The sequence below is a fragment of the Prosopis cineraria genome, unplaced genomic scaffold, assembly GCF_029017545.1.
Source record: "Prosopis cineraria cultivar Desert tree isolate PC_DT_omini unplaced genomic scaffold, ASM2901754v1 PC8, whole genome shotgun sequence".
NCBI classification, from domain to species: domain Eukaryota; kingdom Viridiplantae; phylum Streptophyta; class Magnoliopsida; order Fabales; family Fabaceae; genus Prosopis; species Prosopis cineraria.
Window position 1 is genome coordinate 7,669,061 of NW_026555339.1, and position 13,186 is coordinate 7,682,246.

At 28.8% G+C, this 13,186-nt stretch overlaps 1 protein-coding gene across 1 annotated transcript; it reads right to left on the reverse strand.

Moving 5' to 3' along the window:
• Positions 1-1,096: 1,096 nt before the first annotated feature.
• LOC129318353 (calcium-dependent protein kinase 33) lies at positions 1,097-5,362 on the reverse strand. Its single transcript, XM_054963077.1, has 8 exons — positions 4,192-5,362; positions 3,425-3,568; positions 3,148-3,300; positions 2,482-2,597; positions 2,064-2,231; positions 1,848-1,975; positions 1,605-1,704; positions 1,097-1,524 (listed from the first exon to the last, which is right to left on the reverse strand). The coding sequence occupies exons 1-8, from the start codon at positions 4,895-4,897 to the stop codon at positions 1,453-1,455; spliced, it is 1,587 nt and encodes a 528-aa protein (XP_054819052.1). The 5' UTR covers positions 4,898-5,362; the 3' UTR covers positions 1,097-1,452.
• Between the last annotated feature and the right edge of the window lie 7,824 nt (positions 5,363-13,186).

Below are 13,186 nucleotides of genomic sequence, written 5' to 3' on the forward strand. Positions count from 1 at the left end.
CCTTAATCTTCTCAAAATTATGGCGTTGATATAGTGAATTACAAATTAAGAGGTTTGAAAAATCCATGTATTTTACAAGTTATCATTTCAGTGGTCAAGGCCTCATTCATTCCTTTCTATTAAATTGACATTTAAATATCATTAAAATAATATATTTATATAGATGATAAATTTAATTTTTAAATCGCTTGTTTGTTATAACATCACATTGAGTTATTAATTTTGAGCAACACTTATTATTTTGCTAAATTTACTTATTAATCTAACATGTTCAAACACAAGTTAAGAGTTTTAAAAATTCATTAATAAGTAAAGTTAGCAAAATAATAAATGATGGTCAGGAATTAACTGTTAGGTATTATATCATATCCAAATAGATATTGATTTAAATATAATATCTCAATTTAATATATTATTAAGTTATGAGATATCATTGAGGATAATAAAACAGCCTGAATGAGCTGATTGAAGCTACATTTAGAAATTTGCTTAGTCTAAATTAAATAATAAAATAACTCTGACGACGGGTTATAAATAAAGGCTTGTAAATTGAGTTAGCATACTGTAAGTTGTTATGCTTTAAGAGGGTTTCCTAACCAGTGATGGCTCTTTCCCAATTGCTATTAGTCAGAAGATTTTCTCTCTTATCTATTTATCTATTTTCTCCTGCCTGTATCTCTTGTGCTTTTCAGTTATGTTGACTAGGGGAACCGTAAGTCTTCTGCTGTATTTCTCTAGTTTGTGAGAATTTTATATAAATGTTTTTAATACAGTTTGCCCAACATTAACAAGTTACCGTTATAAATGATTTGGAAATTAAATTTATTACCTATATGAATATGTTATTTTAATGACATTTAATGCCAATTTACAAACGAGAACTTATAAAATACATGAATTTTTAAACCTCTTAATTTAAAATTTGCTGTGTTAGATTAACAAGTGAATTTCTCAAAATAACAAGTACCGTTCAGCTGTTATTTATGCTCCTTGGCATGTCGTGAAAGGAATCAATGTTTGCGTTTGATTGAACAACAATGCCCCAACGCAAGTGCCTAACCATGTCCTTCACAAGAAAGAAAAGCAGAGCAAGATATACGGCATCCCAAACAACAAGGAACGATGATCTCTATATAAACATCATTTTAGCTCAGGTTACATTTCAAGCTTTAACAAGCTATGTAACCTTATCCTATCCCTGAAATAAAAATCACCATTTTCCTAGGTGAGTTTCTACTTCGAAACAAGTCAAAATTAAGCAGACAAGCAACTGGCTCACAGCTATGCTTAACCTTGTAATCAAAACCAATCTAAAAATTGAAGCTTTACAACATGCCTAAGAAATAAAATGACATATTTCAGTAATATTTGGGTCCAAAATTACATTTGAAATGACTGAAACTTTCCACGAAAGTAGAGTTCTTTTTCACCCAGAGCAATGTAGAACGTGATTCAGAATAACTTGCCTTGTGGGTTTCCGCTCCTCATCATTGCACAGAATTCGTCATAATTGATTCTACCATCCTGGAAAACCATAAAAAGTTGAGTATTAATTATGAAGCTATAACACAAAATTGTAGCCGTATAATGAATAAAATGATTACATTATCTGTGTCAACTTCTGATATGATTTCCTTGATTGTGCCTTCATCGCCCATGCCGTATTCTTTCATGGCCGTTTCAAGTTCATCTCTCGTTATGTGCCTGTAATGAAATTAAACAAAGGATGTATTAATGCTTCCGAAAACCCAACCATACTTTTTTAGAATGATTTAGAATTTAATGTGTTCCTTTGCAAACCAATTCACATTATCCGTTATCTAAGGAATATGAATAGAATGACTCACCCACTGTTATCTTTATCAAAATACTGGAAGGCTTTGTAGAGATGCTCATCTCTCTCTAATCTATGTCTATGCATTGTGGCAGTGATAAACTCTATATAGTCAATGGTGCCATTTCCATCTACATCAGCCTGAAATTTTGGCAGAGAAATATAAATTTGGAAGATGTCAGAGAAAATTACTTTGAGGTCGCGAAATTGTTAAACAACAATATCTTACAGCTTCCATAAGCTGCTTCACTTCGGCCTCTGTGAGCTTCGAGCCAAGTCTCTGCAATCCCTCCTTTAGTTCTTCATAGGTGATTGTACCGCTCTTGTCGGTGTCCATATTTGTAAACATTGCCTTCAACCCTTGGATCTCTTCTTCAGAAAGATTTTCAGCGATGACCTAAAAGAAAATCCAGCGTCCAATCACATTATTAAATTGACACATCAACATAGAGAAGGAAATTTAATGTCATAAACACAACGGAGCAACACCTGAATATTCTGTCTCTAAACGTCTAATCATTAACATGAGACTATATGTTGTTTTACAGACTGAATTACTGTCAAACATTGCTAATTTCAATAAGTCCAATCCCTTCCATCTCAACATCCAGCAAACAGCACAGTAGCTAACTTGTGTATTGACTCACCTTCAGGGCAAGTTTCTTTAGCTTATTCATAGCTCTGAATTGCTTCATTCTGGAAAGGACTGCGCTATCTATCGGCTTGTCAGAAGCATTTCCATCTTCTCTAATCCATGGGTGCTCTATTCAACCATACAATACATTGATTCAATTAGTTGATAAATGAACATGAATTAAAAAAGGAAAATATTCAAGAATGCCAGTCCATGTGACAGTGACAGTAATTCAAATTCAGTAAGACGTGTCACTGAGTGAAACTTTGTATATCTTCATCTTCAATTATTTTTCTTCATTAGTATAATTATACTGTAAACAAATAACTGACACTGTCAAAAGTCTAGCCTATGGAAGAAATATTATACTTGTGAAATTAGAGTTCCCATGTAAGAGGTTAACCGTCCAGGATTTACCCATATCAGATGTTAAGTTAAATGCTCAATGACAGATGATCACAACCAACTTGCGCCTGTATTTCCATAATATTTTTTCTTAGAGCTATGGCCCGTAATGAGTATGCTTGTGGGTCAGGCTCATGAAATGATTTCACGAGAACTTTTCCAGACCAAATCACAGAAGTGGAGAATGATATCATTCTAAACATTCCTCTGTATGTGGAAGACTTTCAGTTTTGTGAAGTAACATTGCAAAGAAAGAACAATAGAAGTTACATACCAAGAACCTGAGCAGAAGTAATGCGCTTTTTTGGGTCTTGTGTCAGCATCTTACGAACAAGATCCTTGGCACTGTTTGATATGCTTGGCCATGGTTGACTCTCAAAATCGATATGGCCTTCCAAAATGGCATCAAATATTCCCCTTTCCGTCTCTACAGCACATATGGAATACAAGTAAGTCAAGCTATAACAGTAACGGAGAAAATAGAAAGGAAAGAACAATAGGCTCTAATACAACTTGATAATCCCGCATCGAAAAGGAATGTTGCAGTTTACCAGCCCAAAAAGGAGGTACACCACTGAGTAAGATATACAATATCACTCCTGCACTCCATATGTCAATTTCCTTCCCATATCTGCGTCGTAGGACTTCAGGAGCAACATAATAAGCACTCCCAACTATATCCCGATAGACCTTACCTGAGGAGAAGTAATTTATGAAGAGATAAATTTTCTTGTCAGATAAAAAGTAACTACCAAACATAATAGAAATGCACATTTTCTTTGTAAATTTTGACATGACACCTGAGATACCTCGAAGGTTATGTAGAACCCTCAATTCTCAACATAAACACACCATTCAGAGTTCAAGGATTTCATTAAACCTAAGATCTTAACCCGTGCGTCACATGGAATATATGAGAATACTTGATTCTAGTTCTTTTGATCAACCACCTCAGGTGACTGCTGCTGTGGTTCAGAAACATGGCTTGTATAAGATTAATTAGGAATGGGATGGAGCATATGAATACCTATTTGCCAATCAAAGTTTATGTTGTTTCTTATTATATATATCTGCCACTTCAGAACAATAATCATAGAGTTATGAAAGCAAAGAAATTGTTGCATTATATATTTTCATAACAGAGATAAGACAAAGAGGTAGAAGGCCAACTCAAGGCTCAAGAGATTCTGCTAAACTTGAAGGCTTAATTTGTCTAGAGGAATAAAATCAACGACTAAAACTCAAGGAAATATATACTTCAGTACCAACTCGTAAATTCAGTCAAACAAATGACCAATGATGGGAAAGAAAACTTTACCTTCCTCTATGAAAACCGACAAACCGAAATCTGTGGCTTTGAGAAGTGCCTTTTCATCCTTACTGGACAACAAGAAATTCTCAGGCTTGAGATCCCTATGCATCACACCCATAAAGTGGCAGATATGAACAACATTAACAATCTGTCTACATATAGAAGCAGCAGCTCTTTCACTGTAATGCCCCTTGGCAATAATCCGATCAAAGAGCTCACCACCTGCACACAGCTCCATCACAAGATGTACAGATTGACTATCCTCATAAGCACCTTTGAACTCCACAATATTGGGCTGTCCACTCAAATGCTGCATAATATGAATCTCCCTCTTCATATCCTCCCTATCAGCTTTGCTCGTAAGCTTCCTCTTCGAGATTGACTTGCAAGCGTATGGTCTGCCAGTTGAAATCTCAGTGCAGAGATAGGTCACACCAAATTGGCCCCTTCCCAGTTCTTTCCCAATCCTGTAAAATTGCTTCACATCCTCAAATTGCTTCCCCAGAATTGTATTGTGACCGGGCTTATTAGGATTTAGGGAAGCCCTGGCAGAGGGTTTTTCGGGTAAATGATACGGCTGATGAGAAGTGGGTTTCGGTTGATTCACATGGGGTTCATAGGCTTTGTAATTCTGCGCTCCGGTTTCACCAACTGACCTGTATCCATTATAGTCTCGCTCTGAATCTTTGCCTTTACCCAAACACAGACCCATTTTCGATGAGATACTCAGAAGAAGCTGATTTAGTTGAGAATGGGTGGGAATTCAGAGAACAGCAAAGGGTTAGCTCGGAAATCTGGATACCAATACGGATCGCGGTTAAAGTCAAAGAACGGCGATTAATCAGCTGAGAAAATTGAGTAATAGAGACAGGAAGAAGGAGTCAAGGGGATGGATAAAGAAGAAGATGCGAAGGGTGCGAAGGAGGCGAAGAGACGAAGAAGGATCGGCCAAGTTTGATCCTGAAAGGAAGAAAGGATGAAAGAAAAGTATACCTTTACATGAAAAGTGTGAAAGGGAAAAGGACAAAGCAGAAAACGAAGACAGAGGAAGTGGATGGGATGAGCAATTAACAATGTGAAAAAGGGTAGCTAACAGTTTTCACAGCAGAAAGCCTCCATGAGCACGTAGCTAAGAGAATCAGAAATGCGTTAATTCAAGTCGGCACGACACGGTTTCATTCTCTTGCTTGATTTATGCCGTCAATGAGAGGATTCTGAGGACAAATTAAAAAGAATGAACAAATATTTGAGCGCGTTGAAGGCAGAAGCAGCTGAGCTTTTTTTTTTTTTTTTTCAGGCCAGAAAAAAACTAATTGGTTGGTAAAAGGAGGGGTGGGGGGGACAGGCAACTAAGCTTGAGCGAGCCTTCCAACTAACTTTTACTTAAGACAGTTAATTTTTCGGCACAGCCGCGTAATCCTTCCTTTTTTTTTTTTTTTTAAGTTTCTTCCCCACTTATTACCACGATTTGGCGGTAAACAAAATGAAAATTATAAAGGATTTGGATTATCAAAAGTGACAAGGGAAATTAAATAAAGGGATTTTTCAAAAATTCGACTACTATCCCAACACACTAGTTGAATACTTAAAAATTTTAAAAGGCCTCAATATTTATTAAAATGAAAAATTTTCCAATATTAATATCTACATTGATATCATGAAAGCTTTATCACTCATTAACAACAACTGCTATAATTTTCATCTCTTCTTTATCATTGTCAAGAACATCAGAAAACTCACAATGAGAGATCACATGATCACACAGACTATAACTATATAAGAGTGAACAAATGCATTGACCTTTTTACTCACAAAGCTTTTTATAAAAATTTTAATATTTTTATCTTTATCAATTCGCCCTCTAATTATATAAGTTTTATGATTTTAAATATGACATGGCCTTATATTAAAAAAATTATAATGGAAGAATTACATATATACACTGGTTTTTAAATAAAAAAATCAATCACCAATGTGCTTAGCTATTCGTAAATACAAAATTTAAATATGTGCATTAAAATTTTAACTTGCAAATGGAACTAAAAATTAATTAATTTTTTTAATTCTCTCAATTATAGTTGAAAAAGGGGTAATTTTACTCTTAAATTATATGACTATGAGTATTGGGATCTTAAATTTTTTGGGGTATAATTTTACCTCTTAATATTTAAAAACATTTCAATGTGACACTTCTTATTAATTATAAAAACGTTGATTGCCAAGTCATGTGAAAGAAAATTTAAGCCTCACAAAAATTGCACCCAAAAATATAGAGGAATAAAATTACATAAAAAATTTTATAAAAAATTTAAAGTTATAAACATTCTTGAATCTATAATTTAAAAATAAAATTATCTTTTTAATCGCTATATGTTAAAACAAAAAAAAACTTTGTTATGCTTAGAAGAAAAGTGGCAAGGTCAATGATAATTTATAAATAATAAAAATTAGCTCGTGTGAGTGTAACAGCATGAGGTTGTGTTGTTCAACTAAGCTTTTGGAGATTTAATTTATAACTTCATATATTAAATAGATTTAATTAGAATTCAAGATTTGAGAGGATTTTAATCCTTCTTCTAATTAGAATTTAAGGAAAATTGATTTCTACATGGATATACCTTGAGTCTTTGTAAGTGCAGAAAGAACAATTTATAAATGGAAAAACTTATATATTTCATTTTATATACTTAAAGTATTTATTTTAAATTATTTATATATTATTTATTATATAATAAATTATTGTTATTAATAATATTAACACGTTAAAATTCACATTTTTTATTTGATTGGATAAAAGTATTTTAAATATATAAAATTAAATATAAAATTCTTGCCGTTTATAAATAATGAGATTTATTATAAATTTTAAAATATAAATCAAATATATTTGTACTAAAATATTTAAAATCACAAATTTTTTTAAAAAAATTGAAAAATTTCAATATCTCGTGTCAAAAGAAATTTCAACAGCAACGTTTCATTGAATTAAAGGAAAAATATATCTGCAAGCTGTTATAATTTTATTCAATTTTGAATGAGATCCTTGTAGTTTATTTTATTTTAATTGAGTCTTTCTAGTTTAACCAATCAAATTTTTTGATCCTTAAAAATTAAAATCTTTACATTTTTCCTTTAAAAAAACTACAAACTTTTATATTTTTATTAAATAATTATATGACTTTAGAATTAATTATATAATTTTTATAACTCAAAATTTATATAATTAAGTTGTCTTCTAAATTTTTTATATATGTAGAATTTTAATAAAAATTTATAACAAAAATGTAAACAGTGGATTAAATTAATTTTTTATTTTGGCTAAAAGTATTAAATTAAATTTTTTGCAAACTCCAGGAGAATTTTTGTCTTGTAAAATTTAATAATTCATTATTAATTTTAACCTTGAAGGGTCAATGTATATAATAGATGAAATTATAAAGATTTAATTAAAACAAGATAAATTATAGGGACTTAATTCAAAATTGAGTAAAATGGTCAGGATATTTAAGTATATTTTTCCTAAATTAAATGCTGAAATGCTTAAATATAATAAGGAATAATAAACAATCCGAACACTGATGTAAACATGTTTAGCTGTCACCTTGACGTGTAATCATTTTAAGCATGTATAGAGTTAAAATTAAAAGTCTTGGTGATAGATAGCAGAGTAATTAACGCAAATGTCATCAATATAAATAAAATCAGTGCTAAATGGATGTGAAGAAATTAAGACAGTTGTTAGATGTGGATTAGGATGAAAGTTTTTATATTTAGAATAAAAATATGAGTGCTTTTTATTCATAAGTACAAGTTTTTTGCGGTCAACACTCAACATGTTGAAGCGATTTTTTTTTTTTTTAACCGGTGAAAAGCATGGTGAAGCGAGTTGAGTGGAGTTTATTCGAATGTTTAACTGATCATAATCCAAAAGGCAAATGATGATTTGGTGGGTGAAATGGCATGATGTCACGCACCAAAATAAACGGAAATTATGAAAGTTGAAACTTCATGTATATCCTTTTTCAAAAAAAAAAGGAAAAAAGAAAAATATGACGTCTGCATGACGTTAACCCGTAAATCATGCAAATTATTCACGTTCGGACAAGTGCCATGTTTGAATTTCGTTTCAATCCTGTTGGCGTAAGTTATGTAAAGTCTCTTGACCAATTCATTCTTTTAGAAGACACCTTGAGTTTAAACCTGACACATTTGCTTGTGAGTGCTATACTCTTTAGGATTTGGATTAGCTAATGATTTAAGTCCATCTATTTAATAAATATTTTAATTATAATCGTTATATTTTTAATATTTAAAAATGTTTAAAATATATTTTTTAAAAAATCAAAACAATTCATATCACTTTCTTATGGAAAAATGGTTAGGTTAGAGGTTAAAATTTAAAATTAAAAAAAAACAATGTAGAGTCCATGATCAAACTAACAAAAATTATTCTTCTGGCAAATCTGGTTAGATAAAAAATACAGTTATCTTTAAATTATAATTCTGTGAATAAAAAATTATATTGAGATAACTACCATCAGTTAAATCTCACATTATTCAAATCTGATCAGTAATAATGAATACCATGTGGTTATTTCGGAAAGATAGGAAAAAATTTAAAAAGATAATAATAAAAATAAGAAGTGAAGTCAGACTAATTCAAGTGATAAAGGTTGACTATTGCAATATAGATATTAACGGTTCAAACACTCAAAAATATTTTATATTAAAGTCTATAGTTATCGAACTCTCAGTTAATTATTTTTATATTTTTAAATTATAAAATTATATTAATTTATTTATAAATTTAAATTAAATATAAGCTTGGTTAACTTGCGAGTTCACTCCTCAAGTTTATAGTTTTTACATTCTTAATTTACAAAATTATGTCAGCTCACTTATAAATTTAAATTAGATGTAAATTCAATTAAACTCACTAAATTTATTGATTTTTTGCCAAGTTGAGCATGCTAAATATATACTATATATAATTTGGTCGTAAATACGATAGGACCAATGGCAAAACCACATTCACCAGGGGCAAATGCACCTCATCGCATGAAAAAAATTGCATATGTAATATAAAAAAATTACAACTTTACACCCCTTATTTTTAATATTTTGAATCCTTTATACTCAATAAAAAAATAATTGAGTCCAAATTTCAATTCTATATTAATCTTCTTAACATATTTTTGGCTAAAAAAAGCTCAATATATTTTCCCAAGTAAAAATAAAAATAACTTTACTTATGCTATTATATTTTTTCCTTATGTAATTATTTTTAAAAAATTATAATCTATTTTTAATTATTAATTTTTAAATATATTGTGTTGCACCCCTGATTTAAGGTCCTGGCTCCATCATTGGGTAGGACCTGCTTCAAAAAAAATAAAAGTAAAAAAACAAGAACTAATATTAATAAAAATAAGAAATATAAAAAATAAGTTGCCCTATTTTAAAATTTTTACATTGAATATGATAATCTATCTTTGTAGATAGATTTAATTTTAATTATTTATATTTAAAATATATTTAAATTAAATTATAATCATATTTTATATTTAAGTATTTAATCATATACTTTTAATAGTTATTTATTAATACAAATAAATTTTACAAGTTTACAATCCAATTTTATGATTTGAGTTTGTATTTCTATTATAAATTTACTTAAATTTGTAAGTTTGACAACCTTGTTGAAGATTACTAAAAATACCAAAAATAATGTTATGTTTGATATCAAAAAGGCTAAACACAGAAATGTGAGACTCAGATCATAGTGAGATGGGAGAGCCTTATCTTTTATAAAATTTCATTTTACTATTTCACTCTATGTTTTTAAATAAAAATTAATTTAATATATAATATTATCAATGATCCTAAATTGAAGAAGTCGGGATAGACCTGAAGTGAGAATGAAATTTTTTTAACTGATTTTTATTTATTTATTTATTTACAAGACTCAAACTCAAAATTCTATTTAAAAAGTGTAGATGATAAAACTCATATGTCAGGTATTCTACTTATCATTGTTTAGCCCAACAAAGTCGATATTTAATTCATATAATATGATATTATTATGATTTTTCATAATATAATTGAAATATTAAATTATTAAACCCTGAATTATTAAATTTTTAAAATTTACCGGGGAAACTCCACTCACTTTTTTTATTTTGTAACATCTCTTTTTTAGGTCATTAATACTTTATTAAATGTTTAAAGTTTAAACCTAGATTTCTCAGAAAGAAAAGGATAAAAAAACCACTGACAAAAGAGGTAGTTGAATGTTGACAAAAACAAGTGTCTCATAATGAAATTAATAATTTAAAAAGGTTAGGGATTAAATGTACATTACATGCGAAGTTAACAAAGAAAAAAAAAAATCAACACATTTTTAGCTTGGTGATGTTGTGCACATGTAAATGCATCCATATAAAAAAAAAAATAATTACCGCAACTTTACGTGAATATCCTGGTCCTACTTTTAAATTATTGATCGTCTCATCGCAATTCAATAATTTTGAAAATAATAATTGGACCCTTATTCAGCCCCATGATTTGACCTCCCCATATAATGTGCGTTGCGTTATTAGTTATACTATTACTAAAATATGAACAGATAAAAAATGGTTTAAATTTAAGTGGACGTTAACAGTGAATGTCTATGATGATGATAATAATAATAATAATTAGATACAAGAACTGGGCACTGCGCAAAATTTTAAAAATAAATTACATTGTTTATAATTTAATAATAATATAAATTATAAATAGTTTTATATTTTATTCACAAGAAGTGCATTACTTATCTATAAAATTACCTTCTTTTTCAATTTTTTTTATTCAATACCATTTTTCTACTAAAAAAATTTAGATGGTCTAATTGACTCCTAAGACATTGCCAAGATCAGGACATATCTTAAAACTCAAAGAATATTTATAAAAATTTTTCCATATCATTTATTAACAAGGTTTTTATATTAATAATAAAATTTAAAGTCATGATCTTGAGAATTATGAGTAAACTTTTTAACAACTAAACCAATGTATGTTTAGAAAAAAAGTGATTTCTAGCGCAAGATCCCATGTTAGAGTCTCTGTTAATGCAAAAAATGCCTTCAATGAAGCCACCTTTAATTAAGTCTAATAATGTGTGGAGCTGACCCATTATATTTAAAAAATGATTTTGAATAACCCGATATGTTTGCACTATTAGCATGCCATCATTTATAATCCAACGAGCTAAGCTACTGAAGCACGTGGTATAATATAAGCTCCCTAGCTAATAAATTACATTAAATTGTTATAGCTTTTAAAAAGTTATTGTCTCGCTTTGAAAGCAATCAACCTGAAATGGAAGATTAAATAGAAATATGGGTACTTGTAATTGGAACTTTATTGATACAACCGTTTAAAAATATTGCATTAGGGTGATGATAGTGACAGCTAGAAGACCAAGTTCAGCTCATCTGCCCATGCGAATAATATGGTGTCCTTTGAATCATTTGCTTATTATATTATATCACATTGAGTGCCTTTGTTTTAAGTAACTACTTAAATCATAATTGGAAGCACTTTAATGATTGGGTTTCGTTAATTGGGAACACTCCAATCATGCCACGGTTTTGATAAAAAAAAAATAATGTATATATATTTATGTATATTTTAAATCATTTGAATGAAATTTTAGTAATTTTGTAATTTCTGCACTACAAAAATTTTAAATCATTCACATTTAGCATGATTTAAATTACACTTGTGTGTGTGTTTGTTGGACTTCTTGATACTACAAAGATGGTATGGAGCTATACTTTTAAAAAAGTATACGTACCAATATGAAATACACAATATGATATTGCATGCAGAGATATGATAACATTTAAATATACAATTTTTAAATTTTATTTATAAATCTTTCACAAAAATTAAAGAAAATTTTAAAACTCATTAATTTTATTCAAAAAATTAACAAGTTTTAAAACTTGTAACTATTAAATATACATATTTCATTAATGCATTTTCTCTCACTAATTTTTAATGAATAAAAGAAAAAACTTATAATAAAAATTTAATTAGTCAATTCATAATTAAGCCAAAAAAAAATTATTTATCTTAGAAATAAAACCCGAGGAGCTAGCCACTTTTCATCCTGTTGTGTTGTGTGATACTTTTGGGGTTTTGGAAAAAAATAAAAATAAAACTTCAAGTCTATCTGTTTGATATAGTTATTTAGGGTATACTCTCTCCGTTAAAAAATATAAAGTATTTTTAATCGAATTTTATCCTTCAATAAAATAGTTATCTACTTTTAAATTAACCTTACACTTTTTCCCCATAGGCAAGCAAAGAGGAGAGAAAAAACAAAAAAAAAATTTAATAACTTTTTTAGTTCAATTTTCTCCAACAGTTTGAAAATGCTTTAAGAAAACAGAAAAATGACAATGATAATAAAGTCTCAAAAATTGATGATTCATAATAGTTACTCCCTCCACTCAAAAATATAAAACATTTTTAACTAAATATTACTTTCTAATAAAGTAATTATTTGTTTTCAAACTAATCCTATCTTTTCATATTTTATCTCTATAAAATAGAGTAGTCCATCTTAAAATAAATATAAAGTGATTTACTCAGTAGGGGTACATTTGAAAAAAAAGTAATGATTACACATTAAAATATTAAAAATGTCTTATATTTTTAAATATTTAACCTCTCAAAAAATGCCTTATATTTTTAAACAGAGCGAGTAAATATTGATAAAAATTTTTAAAAAATAAGTTATAAATATTAATTCAAACAATTGCAAATAAAAATTTTAACGGTAAACTATGAGTTAAATTTCTTGTTTTATCATTTTGATTTATTTTTTTGTATAATTAGTATTATCATGAATATAAAAATAAAATGTATATTTCAAGTCATATTTTCACGTCCAAAAACCATTGTTTATTTTTTAAATTAATATAAAAATAAAATGTATATTTCGAGTCATATT